This window comes from Octopus bimaculoides, chromosome 4 (genome assembly GCF_001194135.2).
Source record: "Octopus bimaculoides isolate UCB-OBI-ISO-001 chromosome 4, ASM119413v2, whole genome shotgun sequence".
NCBI lineage: Eukaryota > Metazoa > Mollusca > Cephalopoda > Octopoda > Octopodidae > Octopus > Octopus bimaculoides.
In genome coordinates, this window is record NC_068984.1 from 59202723 (window position 1) to 59220785 (window position 18063).

The window sequence follows — 18063 nt, forward strand, 5'->3', positions numbered from 1 at the left end:
TTTATTACACAAGGTACAATTTCTTTGTCCTAAAGCCTTATCTTTGATCATCAGAGGCATCAGTTGAGTTGTTGTCCAGTATATTCTCTTTATCAAAATTTCAACTTGTTAAAAGCATAAAAATATATTCTTTTGTGAATATATTACCAGGTGCTGGTATGTCCTTAGATAGAAGTCGCTTGTATGTGCAAAGTACTTAATAATAAAGAAGCATTTATATGTACATGAAACTATATATATATCTATCTATCTATGTACACAAACACACACACACACACACAAGTGTAAGGAAAAAGAATTCAATACATAAAATAGGATTAAAAGTAATAATGTCAGTGATTTTATTTCTATAAATGATTCTAAAATTAGCATTACCTTATATGCCAGAAAATTTTTACTCTCTTTTGAAGGCAGTGTTTTAGCTGGACAAGTTTTTTGATGCAGTCTTTAAATAATATAAGTGAGGTTTGTGGGCTGATGGAATTATATCTTAAACTCTCTGATGAAGGAATTCTACCTCACAGGCTTCAGACTTTATAGAAATGTTGGCTTGTTGACTTTTTCTTCATGAATGGCTATCAGTGACAGGCCTAGGAAAGACATTTTTTAATGCATTTAAAGAGCTGAGCTTAAGAATTACAAGTATTACCAATATCATATAGTTAATTTTAGATTTTATGCTGGACATAAATACATCTAAATATTGCCCTTATAGAAAACCAAATGAAAAATTGCCCTTACTGGAAGCCAAATGAAAATATATTAAGTCCTCCAGCCTTGCTCCTGTAGTTTTCAAGAATTTAGTGAATAAAATTAGCTCTTACATTTTGTCAAATGTTTTAACTATGCATCACCCTAATATAACAATTCATTGAAAGGGAGTGGATTCCATAAGGGAATACAATATATACTATACTGAACAACTCATAAAGCCATAAAAAAGACACAAGCATTATATCACCCCTAACTTCATCCTCCTTACAGTATGGGTGTGGCATCCAATAGCACCAAAACCTTCTTGAACCTTATACTGGGGTACTTCTCTACACATGCTACAAAATATTTAACAAAAGCTCCATGAAAGTTGTACTAGCATCATAAAGTATTTGATTTCTGATGTGAACAGGAGAAATTACAATAATTTCTTTGGTCAGTTGACTAACCACAACAGAATTTTGTCCAATATCAATTCATATTTACTTGATAGCAAATACCTGAGCTACAAGGAAATTCACAGACCACAAGGAACAATTTTATTTAAGCTTAACTGAATACACATTTAAGATTAGATACACAAAGGAAGCATATTCTTTTAGGCATGCAATGAAAAGAAACATCACCTCTTAACACAGCACATTTGGAGACTGTAATATGATGGCACTAGAAACTTCAAGATACTATGGTCAATGATACAATTTGCCAAACCACCATTTAAAGGATTTAGGCTGTAGTGCTTATGTAACTGAGAAAAATTCTTCATACTGGTGTCTCCTTTCAACTTATTGAATTCTAGGAATGAATTATTTTTGAAATTTCATCACCAAAAATAGTTTATTCTACAAAAACTTTATTTTTACCTACAGACTGAATTATAAATATTATGAATATGAATATTTAGAGTTCTAAATATGAATATATAGTATTCTCCTCCCTCTACTAGCTAAATGTTGTTCAGAAATATATCATAGGAAACTGAATGCTATTAGTAAGTTTGATTCTTGTCTGTTGAATCTTGTACATCCTATTACCTTATTTTATTCCATATTCATTTATTTATTTAAGCACTAATTAGCTGTTTTTGCTGAACTGTTTGTATATATATCTCTCTCTGTTCCTCAAAATTTTCTTTTACATTTTTTCACACTACAGTAGCATTTCTCTTTCTTCTTTCCTCTATTCTTCAGTACTTCATAAACTTCACTACTTTCTCTTCTCTGATTTTTTGTCACTCTATTCAATCAGTCATGTTACATAATCACAACCCCTATATTTTCTTATTCACATTCATGTTTCTCCCTAATAATTATACCGTCTCTCCATAACTTTATTGTTGTCAATTATGCCTACTTTATCATAGATTAAATATCTCTTCTTTCTTTCTCTATCCTCTTTGAAACTTTTCTCATTATGTCCTTTTTTTTTCTCTAAGCTCTTTTTCTTAGTCTTCTTCAATATGGGCTTCATTATTTCACAGATTTCTATCTATAATTTTTTGTTTCATTTCTGTCATAATATTTCAATACCTTATCAACTATTAAGTTTGGAATGTTAAATTTAAAAAACAAAGCTTCATTTTGGACATCTATGTAGGACTTATATAAATAAGCCTGGAATTTATTATGAAGCCTTTAGTTGTAACATTAATCCTATATTATATACTTTTTCTTTATGATATATATATATCATCATCATCATCATCATCATCATCATCATCATCGTTTAACGTCCGCTTCCCATGCGATTTGACTGGGGACTGGTGAACCAGATGGTTGCACCAGGCTCCAATCTGATCTGGCAGAGTTTCTACTGCTGGATGTCCTTCCTAATGCCAACCACTCTGAGAGTGTAGAGGGTGCTTTTATGTGCCACCGGCACGAGGGCCAGTCAGGTGGTACTGGCAACGGCCACACTCAAATTTTTACATGCCACCTGCACAGGAGCCAGTCCAGTGGCACTGGTGACCTCGCTCAAATATTTTTTCACATGCCACCGGCACAAGTGCCAGTAAGGTGACGCTGGTATATATATATATATATATACACACACACATATATATATGTACATATAAATACATACATATATATGTATACACACACACATGATACATGTACATATAAATACATACATACATACATATATACACACACATGATACATGTACATATAAATACATACATACATACATATATACACACACATGATACATGTACATATAAATACATACATACATACATACATATATATATATATATATATATATATATATATATATATATATATATATATATATATATATATATATATACACACACACATATGATACATATACATACACCCATGAACACACACATATATGTATTATATGTCTTTATCAATGATGTATCATGAAAAAAGTTCAGCTATGGATAATAGCATATAATACTTTGGGTTAATCCTTTGAGTGGAAAAAAAAAGGCAGAAAGCTATGTGCAGGATTCAAACTATGCATCTTCTCTAACCCAGACACACATGCTACAAATGAACTTAAACAGTCCACTCCCTCCCATCATCATCATCATTTAACGTCCGTTTTCCATGCTAGCATGGGTTGGACGATTTGACTGAGGCCTGGTGAACCAGATGGCTACACCAGGCTCCAATCTGATTTGGCAAAGTTTCTACAGCTGGATGCCCTTCCTAACGCCAACCACTCCAAGAGTGTAGCGGGTGCTTTTACGTGCCACCGGCAAGAAGGTCAGTCAGGTGGTACTGGCAACGGCCATGCTCAAAATGATGTATTTTATGTGCCACTTGCACAGGAGCCAGTCCAGCGGCACTGGCAACGATCTCACTCGAATGACTTTTCACATGCCACCAACACAAGTGCCAGGAACGCGAAGCTGTGGCACAAGTGTCAGAAAGGCAATGCTGGTAACGATCACGCTCGAACGATGGTGCCATCACAATTTCGCTTTCCCATCTTCCATCAGATTAGATGCTTTTATTTTACCAGTGAGAAAGTATGTTTATATTCAGACTACTAATATTTTCTTCCTGGTAAAATTGTTTAAAGTGCTTAATTTGAGGAAAGAAAGATGAGTAAGATGCTGCTTTAGTGTAATTGTTAGCACTTCTGTTTGGATTACAGTAGATGCATGGTTTTGAGTCTTACATGTAACTTTCTGTGTTTTTTATTTTTTTTCATCCAAGACCTCTTTACCCCAGTTGTAATATAAGCTCTTATTTATAGCTGAATTCACTTCAAGACACATTAATTACAAGGACTTATATTTCTCATTGCATACACTTCCATATACATACATTCTATCACATTATAGTGTTGCAACTGTTCATTATACAACTGCTTTATATGGAATCCTCGCCTGCTATTGTACTTGATATTGTAAACCTTATAGTAAACATTTTATAGACAATAGAACTGTTTCAATATATGGGCATAGTTTCTCAGTACATGCAATATACTGAAAACAACACTATATTACTGTATGTGTGTGTGTGTGTGTGTGAGAGAGAGAGAGAGAAAGGGAGATATGGAGAAAATTTAACAGTGGGGACTGGAATAATGAATAATTTTGGGTAATTTTTGAAATATCTAATAAGCTATTTTCATTTGAAAAAATTGCTTAAATTATAAAGACACTTTCTGAAAGTAACAGATATTTTTTTAAGCTTGTCAAAGAAATCAACTTTCTTTATCAGACTAAGATTAACTTCAGCTTGTAGCAAGCATGACTACATAGAAATTCATTTTTCAAGAAATTGTACTTTTTATTTGAAATTTTAATTTTTTCATGTTCAGGATCATCAATGGTATTTTTTTTTTTTTCCTTTTTTATAAGGTTTATTTGTGAAAACGAACAAAATCTTTGAATACAATACATTGAAATCAACATGCATGTTAAAATTTTTGTAACAGTATTCCATTCTTGTGCATTTTATTTTGTTGATTAATTGTATTAGAAAATGTGTTGTCTTTAAATATCCCCAAATAGATGTAGTTGATATTTTTCTTTATTGTTGTTGTTTTTATGTAAATCTTTGAGAAATAAGCTTTAATGATTTCTTTTCATTTTGTTTTGCTTTAATTAGTATGGTTGTGAAAAATGATCAACTCTCTCAGAGTAGATCAAAAGAACTGGATTCTAACAGCGACAGAGAAGAACTGTAAGTATATCAATATGTTAATATAGTCATTGTTGCTGTTCTTGTTGCTTTTTCTGTTACTGTTATTGTTGTTTCCATTATTTTGAGATGTTCCTGTTTGGACAACTTTTCTCTAACACACATAACCAACCATGAAAAATATTTCATTGACTTTTCCATCTTTATGAAGTTTAGTTGTAGAGAGAGAGGGAGGGAGGGAGAGAGAGGGAGGGAGAGAGAGGGAGGGAGAGAAAGAAAGAGTGAGATGTCCTGAAATTTTAAGGCTTGCACTACATCAAGAATTCTCAACTGGGGTCTTCATGGCCCTTGGATTCCATATAAGATTTGGCTGTTAAAATTTGTCTGAAATAAATCTGTTATACTTCTACAATACACAAAATATTCTAACAATTTCTTTTATACAATTCCTAAAAATATTTAATTATAAAGATATAATAGGGCTTTTTACACATCAAATGGTTGAGGGTTCATCTGAGTTAAATAGGATTCAAAGAGACCCATGACAGGAAAATGGGTTGAGACTATGTTCCTGTCATCATCACTTTTACATCTACTTTACCATGCTTACATGTATTGAATGAGTCCTCTCCAACACAACCTCTTACCATTTGTTGCATTTTTTTTTTTGTCAACACCTTTGTGAAGTGTAGTATCTTGAGATCAGCTTCCACCACCGAAGTTTTGTTAGTCTTCTTTTTCTAGTTTCCTCCCACTTGATTGTCCCAGCTTTTCTTTACTGTCATCATTCATATACATTACATGTCCACACTAACATTACTTATCCAGTGGATCATGTTTAATTTCTTTCCAGCTTTCACACATCCCCTGCATTCAATGCTCATATCTCCCTACCATGCAACTTTATACTTTGTTCTTAGTCACTGAACAGTATACCCTTAGATTAAGGAGACAATCCTTTTCTTATCAGTAGAGGTAAAAGCTCTTTGATTTTTTTTTCCCACCTTGTTCTTTCTCTGGTTATTATGCTTTCAGAGTACTGTCCTCCACTGCTCGTTATGAATTACTTCTATAGAGGCTGCGGGACATTAGAAAGAATTATTTTACTAGTGCTCTAGTTGCTAGGTTTTCCTGTGATTTTATTATTTTACTAATCTGCTTTTAGATTTAATGTGTAAAGCTTTGTTTCCCAAAGTGGACAGTACTGCCCCACCCCTGGGGGTGGTAGAAAGATTCAGTGGGACGTTGGAGAAAAGTTGGGTGATAATAGGGTGGCCAAAAGAGGGTGATGAATGTGAAATACAGATTTTTTGATTCTGCTGCAGAAAGTGGTCTATGTTTGTGGTGGTGAGTTAGGAAGGGGATGCTAGGGATGTGGCCTGGGTGCCAGGGGGTGGGGGCAGCAGCTTAACAAAAGTTTGGGAACCACTGATGTAAAGCTATCATATATCACTTGAAAAGTATATCCTGATTGCTTGTAACACTTGAGAAAGAATTATACTTTCTTTTGCAACAAACCTTACTGTTCTGACTTTCTAACTATATAAATACACTTCATCATAAATGTATTCCTGTTTCCACTTAACCTTTTGAGTCAAACTCTATTGATGCTTCTACTAAAGTAAACAGAACCAGTTTTACAAGATACAAAAGCAATATGTTCAAAATTTCTGTAAAACATCAGATCCTCAATAGGCAAAGTTATGTTCAAGGCAACATTAAAATTATTTTAAATATCATGTCTAATATGTCTAATGTTTAAATATGATGTCTGCTAATTTAAGGAAGATAATATGAGTTTCACATGCATGAACAAAGAGTTATGCCCACTTAAATAGAACAGCCATAGAAAAGTAGTAACCTATTTCACTAATGTTAATTCAAATGTAGTTAGTGATAATGACACCACTGCAATACAATACAATGGAATTATTGAGGGAAGTTTCAAAAACCTTTTCTAAAATTACATTTCACTATTGTGAAACATAAACAAGAAAGAGGAATTGCACCATCACTTCAATCTATATACAGATATTGAAAGATAGAATTAATCATTTAAAATTCTTAGAGGATACACTGAACCAAAGCAAATCTTACATTAATGGATCCAGAATTTGCTGCCTATGTATTATGGAAATGTTCTACAATGAAACTAAATTCAAGACCTCAAATAATTATTTAATAAAAGGTTTGAAATTTTATCCAAATGGCATTTACTACATAATATTAATAAATACCTCAGAGCTAATTTTAATCAAACAGTGGAACATAATTAAATACTTGATATTCTAGTGTTGGTCTATATCAGTATAAGTGTACAAGTGCATGTACATATAAATGGAAATTAGCAACATGCTCATACAGATGAAGAACACTTAAAACTTTCATTCGAATCACAAGCTGAAGAATACTCTATTTAGCAGAGAGGCATGGGAAAAGAATAATTTTTATCTACTACATTATAACAATATATTCTCTCTGCCCGAATTATTTTTATTTGTGAAACCACTTACAAATTATATATTCCTTCATCATCATCGTCTTGGCTTCCTCTTTTTCATACTAGCATGGGTCAGACAGAATTTATTGAAGCAGATTTTCTATGAATGGATGCTCATCCTATCACTGATTTTTGCTTGTTTTCAAGCAAAGTAATATTTCTCCATGGTCACACATTTTCATGAAAGACTGGAAGCAATGGACCCTGCTTATATGTTGGTGGTACTCATTTCCTATTGTCATGCCATATCAAAACGAGGAGACACAAACATATCTTTTACTGGTTTCAGTCATTGAACTACAGCTATACACCTGGGGCACCATCTTGGGGAGTTTAGCTGAATGAATCAACCCCAGTACTTATGTTGTTAAGTCTGGTACTTATTCTATCTATATCTTTTGCCAAACTGCTAAATTATGGGAGATGTAAACAAACAAACATTGATTGTCAATAAGCAACAGGGGACAAACACAAGTACATGCACACACACACACACACACACACACACACACACACACACACACACACACACACACACAAAATATCATCATCATCATTTAGCGTCTGTTCTCTATGCTGGCATGGGTTGGATAGTTTGATAGGAGCTGGCCAGCGGGAGAGCTGCCCAAGCTCCATATTTGGTATGGTTTGTACAGTTGGATGCCTTTCCTAGTACCAACCACTTTACAGAGTGTAATAAGTGCTTTTACGTAGCACCAGCATGGGCACTACACACATGCATATAGTAATAAAGATGAAAGCAAATGGATAATACAAGTATTATTACATGTGTTTTTTTAACAAAGACTTATGATTTACACATTATGACATACATCTTAGCATGCAATAACTTGTGAGATTATATAAAATTATGCAATAACATGTTCGCATAACATTACCACTTTGATATCAACCATAATACCATTTGGTACATATCGCCTAATTAACCTCAGATGGTGTATTACCTCATAAAGTGGCAACGTTACATAAACACATTCTTGCATAATCTTAAATAATATTGCAAGTTATTACACAACAAGTTGTATGACACAGTGAGTTAATGATAAATTAGTGACTTCACTAATGATTTAATTTGATCCTCTTATCTTATACACATGCATGTACTTGCATGAGTGTAAGTGCATGCATACAATCAACTTACCTTCTTCCCCAAAATTGCTGGCCTTGTGTCAAATCTTGAAACCAGTATTTTATTGCTGACATATATTTTCATCAATCTAGAAAGTCTAAAATATATGAGACATCAGACTAGATAACATGATGTATGTAGTGTGCTTTTTATTCTTGTCTTCTCTCTATGTTCTGCAAATACTGATATAAGTTAGAGGGTGTAATTTGCACGAAACATTATTAATGATTACAGCATAGAAGACACATTTTAGCCATTCAAAAACATACAAAGATTGTTAACTTCACTTAAACACTTACTGTTTGGTGTCAAAATTTTCATCACACGACTGCAATCTGGTTACTGACATGATTCCACTGCATCTGGTTTGTGATATTGTTGGTTATAAGTTCCAGAGTTATTTATTTTTTTCTATGTGTCAGTCATTCTGGTTGGGTGCTCCATGGCTGGTTAGTTAACTTTGGCAGTAACTCTAAGCTATGTAATTTGAGAAAAGGTAACACAGTTCTAAAGAAGGGTAATAATAGATTTATTTAATAATGAAAATTTTATTTTAGTTTTGTGATTAGAGCTAATATAGGTCAAAGTATTGAATAGAATTATTTTTACTTCTATCAATATCCTTTGTTTATATTTACATATTATTACCACTATACTAAAACTATCTCACTGCCAAACAAACGGTTATTTTCTGTAAACTCCAATCACTAATTATTTCATGCATGCTTTGCCTTCAAACAAGAAACTGAACATAGTATTTCACAACTTAAATTTCAATGAAATGCAAACTGACTAAATACTAAACTACCATCAAGACAACTGAGTAATCTCTATAGGGTTGCTTGATCAACCTGCTAGAAATAGCAATCAGATCACTTTGAAATTAAACCATCTTGAAATGGATGCATTCATTCATGTAGTTCTAGATATACAGGGAGATAGTTGGAATGCCTTTGTCATAGGTCTATTCCTTAAGGACTCACCTGGGGGCTAAACAACAATAAAACAGTAATTTACTATTATTAGAGTGGCCAAATAATGTAGCAATCTGGCAGAATCATTATAGCATTAGATAAAATGCCTAACAGTAATTCTTCCACATCTTACATTATGAGTTCAAATTCTCCTAGAGTCATCTTTGTATTAGTGAAGTACTGTGATTGACGGTAAAATAAAGCACCCATGAAGTACTGGGGTTAATAGTAAAATAAAGTACCAGTGAAGTACTGGGGTTGATGGTAAAATAAAGTACCAGTGAAGTACTGGGCTATACCATTGACTCAAAATTGCTGACCTTGTGCTAAATTTTGAAACCATTATTAGTGTAACCAAATATTTCTGCAAAATTATTGGGCTTATTAGGAATGTTCTGGATCTTTTTGCAAAAAATTCAAGTTTTGTGATGTTCAAAATTTCTTTATAAGAAATAACAAATTTGTATATTTTTTTTATTTTATTTAGTTTATCATTAGAAGATATGAAAAACTGGTCTGAATCTTTTGACCGACTTATAAGAAGTAATGGTAAGTATACTATTAAATACTTTACAGCTGCTCTTTTTATTGTTACCTTTCTTATTCTTCTGATTCTTGTGGTTTTACTTGTTTGTAGATATGGTATCTACAAATCAATCTTTCTTCTTGTTTACATCACATACCAAAAAGTTGTTTGTATTGAATAGTCAGCAAGGCAGATTTTTTCTTAAACCCTTTAGCATTCAGATTACTCTATCAAATGTAATGCTTATTTATTCACATTGTTTTGAATTAATCGTACAATACCTTGTGGCTTTAAGATTTCAATGATGTGATTGTTTAATTTTAGAGTAACACTGTATGGGAGATGTGGGAGGTTAGATCTGACTGGTTTGAACATAAAACAGGTTGAATATTTGGGCCAGGTATGACCAGTTTAAATGTTAAAGGGGTTAACCTTTTGTCATTTAACCCTTTTCTGATAATAATTCTAATGACAAACACTGCCTATGTGTTCTAATTCGTTTTGAAAACAATGATGAAATGAAATGAATTTAGTACAATTTAGTATGAACTTTCTCGTTATTAAGCTGATATCTGGAATATAACTTAACTTTTGCCTGTCCAAAACATTTGCATAACTTCATCTTAAACATCCATTCTTGCTTGCAAACTTTTAGGTAATCCTTGTTTCAGATGTTCTAAGTAAATATAAAGGTTTCCTTTCATGAGCCTCAAGTTAGACTGATGGTTGAAAAAAAATGGGGAATATGTATCATATATGATGTGTGTATGCCACAGAAACAAATATGTTCTGTGTATCACATGTGATACTCAGGACTGGCAAAAGATTTCAAAAATGTTACTTAAAATTACGACAGAAGCTTCTGATTTAGATATGGTCACTTTAAAATGGCTATTTTTGTATCATATTTTACAGGTTGGTACAAAAGGTGTTAAAGGTGTATAACTATGAAGTTTTCCTTTCTTAATAAAGCAGTGGTATTCGTAGTTAGCCCTATAACATTATAAGATCATTGTAGTGCCATTGATGATCTAGTACTCTTCTAGGTATTCTGAGATCATATTTATTCTTATAATTTATACACTGTTGCTTATATACATGAAGGCACATGGTTTAGTGGTTAGGGTATTTGACTTGCGATCATGAGGTTGTGAGTTTGATTACCAGTGGCACGTTGTGCCCTTGAGCAAGACACTTTATTTCACATTGCTCCAGTCCACTCAGTTGGCAAAAATGAGTTGTACCTGTATTTAAAAGGGGCCAGCTTTGTCACACTCTGTGTCCCACTGAATCTCCCTGAGAACTATGCTAAGGGAGTCTGTGGAGTGTTCAACCACTTTCATGTTAATTTCACAAACAGGATGTTCCAACGTGTGGGCCATACCTACTTAATGAATGTCTGACCTATGAACTTGGTAAAGTACAGATATCTGAATTTCCCTCAACTCCCAAGAGTATAGTTCCTTGTACCTAGAATGATATTATTCTGTAAGATTCAAAGTTAAAACTTTTGCATTCCTGAAATGTTACCTACTTCACTTGAATTTGCAAAAAATAAAAATAAGAAAAAAGTAAATTGAAAAATTTACTATTTTTAGGTGGTCGAAGAAAATTTCGAGAATTCCTTCGAATGGAATATAGTGAAGAAAATATGTTATTTTGGCTAGCATGTGAAGAACTGAAGAGGGAACAAAATTCTGAATTAATAGAAGAAAAAGCCAGATTAATATACGAAGATTATATTTCTATACTGTCTCCAAAAGAGGTAAGTTTAATTGCCTGAGAACTATTTTATAAAATTTCTGAAGTCTCTGTGTATACCTAGAAGAAAATACTTCGATATGATTAATTATCTACTAACTATTGACAAATTCAAAAATGTGAATTGACTGATATTTTTTATATGTGCGTGTGTGTATGTATATATATATTAGTTTGTAACAATCATACAAACACAAAAGTTTTGCACAAATCTGATATCTGATAGACCTATAGTCATCACTGTGCCTGTTTGGAGCTAGAATTATGACTTTAAAAATGAGTGGAGAGGGACTGAGCTCTATATGAAAAGTTAATGTGCATATAGGCGTGGGAGTGGCTGTGTGGTAAGTAGCTAGCTTACCAACCACATGGTCCCGGGTTCAGTCCCACTGCGCGGCATCTTGGGCAAGTGTCTTCTACTATAGCCTCGGGCCGACCAAAGCCTTGTGAGTGGATTTGGTAGATGGAAACTGAAAGAAGCCTGTCGTATATATTTGTATATATATATATATGTATGTGTGTGTGTATGTTTGTATGTGTGTGTTTGTCCCCCCAACATCGCTTGACAACCAATGCTGGTGTGTTTATGTCCCCGTAACTTAGCGGTTCGGCAAAAGAGATCGATAGAATAAGTACTAGGCTTCTAAAGAATAAGTCCTGGGGTCGATTTGCTTGACTAAAAAGGCGGTGCTCCAGCATGACCACAGTGAAAAGACTGAAACAAGTAAAAGAGTAAAAGAGTATATGTGTATGTTTGTGTGTGTGTGTGTGCATGCGCATACACAGATGCACACACATGTTCTTATATTGTTACGACCTGGTGGCCATAACCCGAATTTACAGAATCAACAAGGATGGGGTGAACCCAAAACAACACACCATGAAATTTTTCTAAAATATTATTAACAATAGTCAGCATAAAAACAGTTTACATACAAACGAATATATATACAAACAAAAAGCAAATGCTACACCAGATGTGCAGTCAAAATATTTACAAAGATAACATATATATACAGTTCAGAATTCGGACTCCTAATCCCAGTTTTTGGTTTCACTAAAATTGGCCTCACACAAAGCCTGGCCTCACAAATTTTATTTTTTAAATATATGCCTTGGACCTAAACATAATTAAACCTAATGTCAAAGCAACCATTTAAACTAAAAGTTCATGACACAAAACGGCTGCCAGACTACATCAATAAGTATTGTTAAAAAATTAAATAGTCAAACAAAAAGCTAGTTTGCTTTAAATTCACACAAAACAGCTTCATACAAGCATGCCGTGTAACCATTAGACAAAATTTACAGTTAGTTGTCTAATACAAAAATTAGCTACATGAAAATTTTAAATTCATACACCCTTTAGCTATTTATACAAATTTTAACATTTATCTTAACAGAAAATTGCTAGCAAAATTACTACACAACCTTCCACAAATGCAGGGTTCAAAATTCACATAAATATAACATAACATAACTTAAGAGATTTTTTTGTACTCACCCAGATGTGACACAGAAATTATTTTAAATCTGACAAAAGTTCTGGCGAATTCCTGGAGCATAAAATAAATCCATAAAAGCCTAACAGAAAGCACAAAGTGTGTAAACTAAACAGGCAATCATAGCTTCCAGAATCCAATTGAACAACTTTGTCTCACAGAAAAAACTGTCACAAAAACTGGGGGGGTAAAATTATCTCTGCTTATAAAGGTTTGCCAGGGTCTAGCCAATTTGTTATAGTTTCACAGTTTTGGCTAATAACACCTAGCCTCCCCCATTTTGACAATGGACTTTATCCTTACCTTACAGTGCAGCATGAAAAACTATTTACCTGTTTAACTTAACATTATAATTTATAATTTCCATGGTTGAAATCTACATTTGAAGTAAGAGTGATATTTTGTTGTTGGAGGTTTCCCCTTGTGGGTGTACCATGTTTGTTTCCTGTTTAAAATTGCTGTTTGCTCCCATGAGTATTTGCTGAATTGTTTTTTCTTCCCATTTATGGGAGAACCAACGGGAAGAAGTACAATGGAAAGTGAACTAGCCAAGAGCCACAGTTATGCGACTGCAACTGGCAAAGGTATCGAAGTCCAAGATTTGGAAGTACGAGAAATAAAAATTGAGCCAGAAATGTTAAAGGAATGCAGCAACCTTTTAGAAAAAGAAGGCCACAGTCTGAAGTTGATGCCTCTATTCAAATTAACATATAGTGTAAAGAGGAAAACAATAATTTATAAAACACTGAAAATATCATCCAAGAAAATTGAAGTAGCACCAATAGAAGAAATTGAGAAAAGTTTAAGAGATTAAAAAGAAGATGACATTCATAACAAGAGGAAGAAAATTTGACACAGTGGAGGTGCATTTTGATTGCGATGTTGAAGTGATAATGCACTCCACTGATGCCATAAAATCAGAAGAGTGGGTTTTCCTACCAACTTACTGTGGCAGAAGAGTTGTGTAAGTAAGGGTGGGAAAGGTACCACCAGAATTAGACGAAACATCGGTTGCAGTGATAATACACAACATGGTAGAGGATTCCATGATCCTAAGCATGACAAGGACGAGAAAAGTGGACTGGTGGGGTTACAGGATTGAGATATCACTTCAGACAACTGATAGTGATATGATCAAGATCCCAGAAGAAGTCATTCTACCTGCAGATGTGAGATTGAGGGTAGTGGTGGAAGGCAGGCCTCCCAGATGTTATTTGTGTAGCGAGAAAGGCCACATGAAGGCGAGGTGCCCCCAGAGAGAAGAAATGGAACAGCCAAAGGAGCAGGAGAAAGTGAATGATGAGGTGCAGGAGGAGGAGAAAGAGGTAGATGAGTGATTCGAAGTGGTTTAAAAAAGAAAAAGGAAGGGCTCTCTGCCAAAGGGACAGAAAAAGAAAAAAGAAACAAAGGAGACAGAGAAAGCAGTCATAAAGGAGGTTGAAAAAGAGATTGAGAGAGAGATAGAAAAGGAGGTTGAGAAAGAAGTTATGGAGGAGGAAAAGATAGAAGCAAGCAGACTGGAGAGTTGTTTAACCCATGAAGTGGAACAGCAGCAAGAGGAAGAAGTGACAACGACCGAAATGGATAAAGTGATGCCAAGAGCAGAACACAGTAAACGTAAGCGGAGAAAATACAATTGGTATTTTGTAACATATGACAAAAATGTGTGCACAGAAAAAATGATTTCTAAAATGAAATTGGTTATAAGGGTAAAGTTGCCAAAGGACAGTTATGGTGAGAATGTGAAGGTGATTTTAATAGTCAAGGAAAGATACAGCAGGTGGAAGGGAAAATGTAGATTCGAACCACCAACATATGAGGTAGAATTCGGTGTACTACCATCAGTAGTTGATCTAAATGAATTAAGGCCTTATATAAAAAGGCTTTAAAAAAAAAAGTGAATTGTGTTTTAAAAAAAAGAATAAAGCAAAAGATGCTAAGAGGATATAAACACTGGTTATAAACGGACAGTAAGAACATTTAAATAGTACTGCATGTGAGTGGGGTGCATGCAGCCATTTCATCACCATTGATTTCATTGTACATATTACCATTTTTCATTCGTTTTATGTTTTTGTCCCCACTGTGTATTCATTTATTTATTTATTTATTTATTTAAATATTCTGTATCGGACTTTATGATCCTAATTCTACTTCCTCTTTAATATGGTAGGTTGTGATTTGAAGGTAATTTGGCTATTTTTATTTCTGACTGATAGAGTGATTGATGGGAGGACTTCCTGAGTTGGCTTGATGGTAAAGCTGTTTTGCACTTATGAAACATTTATTTTTCTTTTAATAGCTTAATCAAAGGAGAATGAGCATTGGCCATGACTCCCCATAAACCTTTCCAGGGTTTCTGAGATAGATAGGAATAAAGAGTTATCCTCTGACCAGAGAGCCAACCCAAATATAAACAAGAGAAGAATCTGTTAAAGCAGTGGTTCTCAACCAGGGTCCATATAAGATTTTTAGAGATCCACACAACAAAATAGTAAATTAGGGATCCACAATAGTATTTTAAGAGCCTTTGAAAAAATTTTGCTTTAAATGTATGTATGTATTGGTGTGTAATGCAAAAAACAGCTAAGTTTCTTTCTTTAAATAGTTCAACCTACACAAGCTAATAATATGCACAAAAGAAAAATAGGAATTTTAAAAGAAGTATCTAGAAAACTAGTTTTTAAACACCAAATCGTTATAGTGGTCCACCAGAATAAAATATTATTCAAAGGGGTTCATAGATAAAAAATAGTTGAGAACCCCTGTCTTAAAGGCACCCAAGAGCTAGAAGTGGTGGGTGTTAAACTGGGCAATGGATTAACATATAGCATATTTTAAGGTGGTGAGCTGGCAGAATCATTAACACACCAGACAAAATGCATAGTGGCATTTTGTCTATCATTACATTCTGAGTTCAAATTCTGTTGAGGTTGATTTTGCCTTTCATCCTTTTAGATTGATAAAATAAGTATCAGTTGAGCACTGGAATCAATGTAATCAACTTACCTTCTACCCACAAAATTGCTGGCCTTGTACCAAAATTTGAAACCAATAATGTGGTAACCAGCTTTGAAATATGGATGAAAATTGCTTCTTACTTGTTGTTCTTGTTGTTGTTGTTGCTGTTGCTGATTTTAGTTTAAAATATTTTATTTCTTTGCAGGTTAGTCTAGATTCCAGAGTAAGAGAGGTTATAAACCAAAATATGTTGGATCCATCTCCACATACATTCGATGAAGCACAACTGCAGATATATACTCTGATGCACCAAGATCCTTATCCACGCTTTCTTAATTCTCAGCTCTACAAAAAACTCATCGAGGAGGCCTCCTCGTGAGAGAAGACCTGAACTAAAAACAAAGCTCTGTTCTAGTTTTTCCCCCCATTTGCTACAAGGAAACTTGCTGCAGCCAATCAGAAGCTTCACTGACGGTCGCTGAGACAGAAAGTGATGGCACTCATAACTATTTCTACCTGTTGAGACCATTATCTGGCTATGACAAAGATGACAACTGTTGACCTGTACTGTGCTGGTAATGAAGATCTTTGGCCTCCAGCTCACACTGCTAGCCATTTTGTATATGTGGGTGTGAATATAAGTGTGTATGTGTGTGTGTGTATGTGTGAGAGTGTGAGTATGTGTGTATGTGTGTGCATGTGTGCTTGTGTGTGTGTACCACCAGCACGTGTCTATATGGCAGATTATGGCAGATACAGTCATTGTTGTCATTGCTGTCGTTGTTGTTGTTGTTGTGATTTATTGTTGTTGTTGTTAGTGTGCAAGGAGGACTTAACAGTGCAGTAATTGGACTGCACATCTGAACTTCATTCTTTTGTCATCTCTTGTATATTTTACCTCAGTGCTTTTTTGGAAGCATGTTCAGGAATTTTTCAGAAAGAAAAATATTGACAGAGATACAAAATTCAATGCATTTGTGAGTAATACAGCCATAAGTGCACACATACACAGATATGCATTTTAATATTTACATACGTGCAAATTTTCACACACTAGTCACTCAATTTTTGGAAGGCAAGGAGTAGTGAAAATGTATTTATTATTCTCCGATAATAATGTGTTTTGATTTCTTCTTTTTTTTTTCTAAATTAATTTAATGATATTTTTAAAACATTTTTAAGTAAAATTAGGCTTCCTAATTATAAACACACATATTCACACACACAATTTATCACTTCCACATTTACATACATATAATTATACACACCAATGTACATGCATATACATATACTTGTTACAAAAGGGTTAAAATATTGAACATTATTACTAAGAATTTGAAGAAAATTCCAAAGTGGGGAGGGTATTATTTTTTTTCTTTTCAATTTATTTGAATTTGTCAGTAAAGAAAAGCTCTTTCAATCTTTTCAAATGAATTCTGAAATTAAAAAACAGTTAATGAAAAACTCATTAAATCAAGAATACTAAGTGTCCTTGCTTGTTTTGGAAAGGACTAACTTTTTGGTTTATATATATATCAGTCTTAACTAGAGGTGTTAAGGACAATGAGAGACTCATCAGAAAATGAAAGAAAATAAAAGGATTATGGCATCCCAAAATGATAGACCCATGAAATGGGGGCAGGTAGGGAGATGGTTCTTTTGAGGGTATCTCGCTAGATTATTAAGAAAATTAGAACAACTTGATAAAACAGCCACAAAAACTTGTTTTGTCATTTTTGTTTTATTTTTTTCTTTGTATATTTCTAGTTAATGTTAAAGATTATTATAAGAGCAAGGGGTAGGATAAAAAATGTATATATATATATATATATATATATATATATATAT

The 18063-nt window shown here is 33.7% G+C and overlaps 1 protein-coding gene across 13 annotated transcripts in view; it reads left to right on the forward strand.

Moving 5' to 3' along the window:
• LOC106881796 (regulator of G-protein signaling 17) overlaps positions 1–18030 on the forward strand; it is a 378661-nt gene extending 360631 nt beyond the window's left edge. For all 13 annotated transcript variants that reach the window (XM_052967117.1, XM_052967106.1, XM_052967119.1 and 10 more), the window contains 4 exons: positions 4809–4883; positions 9953–10014; positions 11590–11756; positions 16421–18030. In XM_052967117.1, coding sequence (XP_052823077.1) covers positions 4809–4883; positions 9953–10014; positions 11590–11756; positions 16421–16594 — 478 coding nt within the window. In that variant the 3' untranslated portion in view covers positions 16595–18030. The remainder of the gene's footprint in view (positions 1–4808; positions 4884–9952; positions 10015–11589; positions 11757–16420) is intronic.
• The last annotated feature ends 33 nt before the right edge of the window (positions 18031–18063 follow it).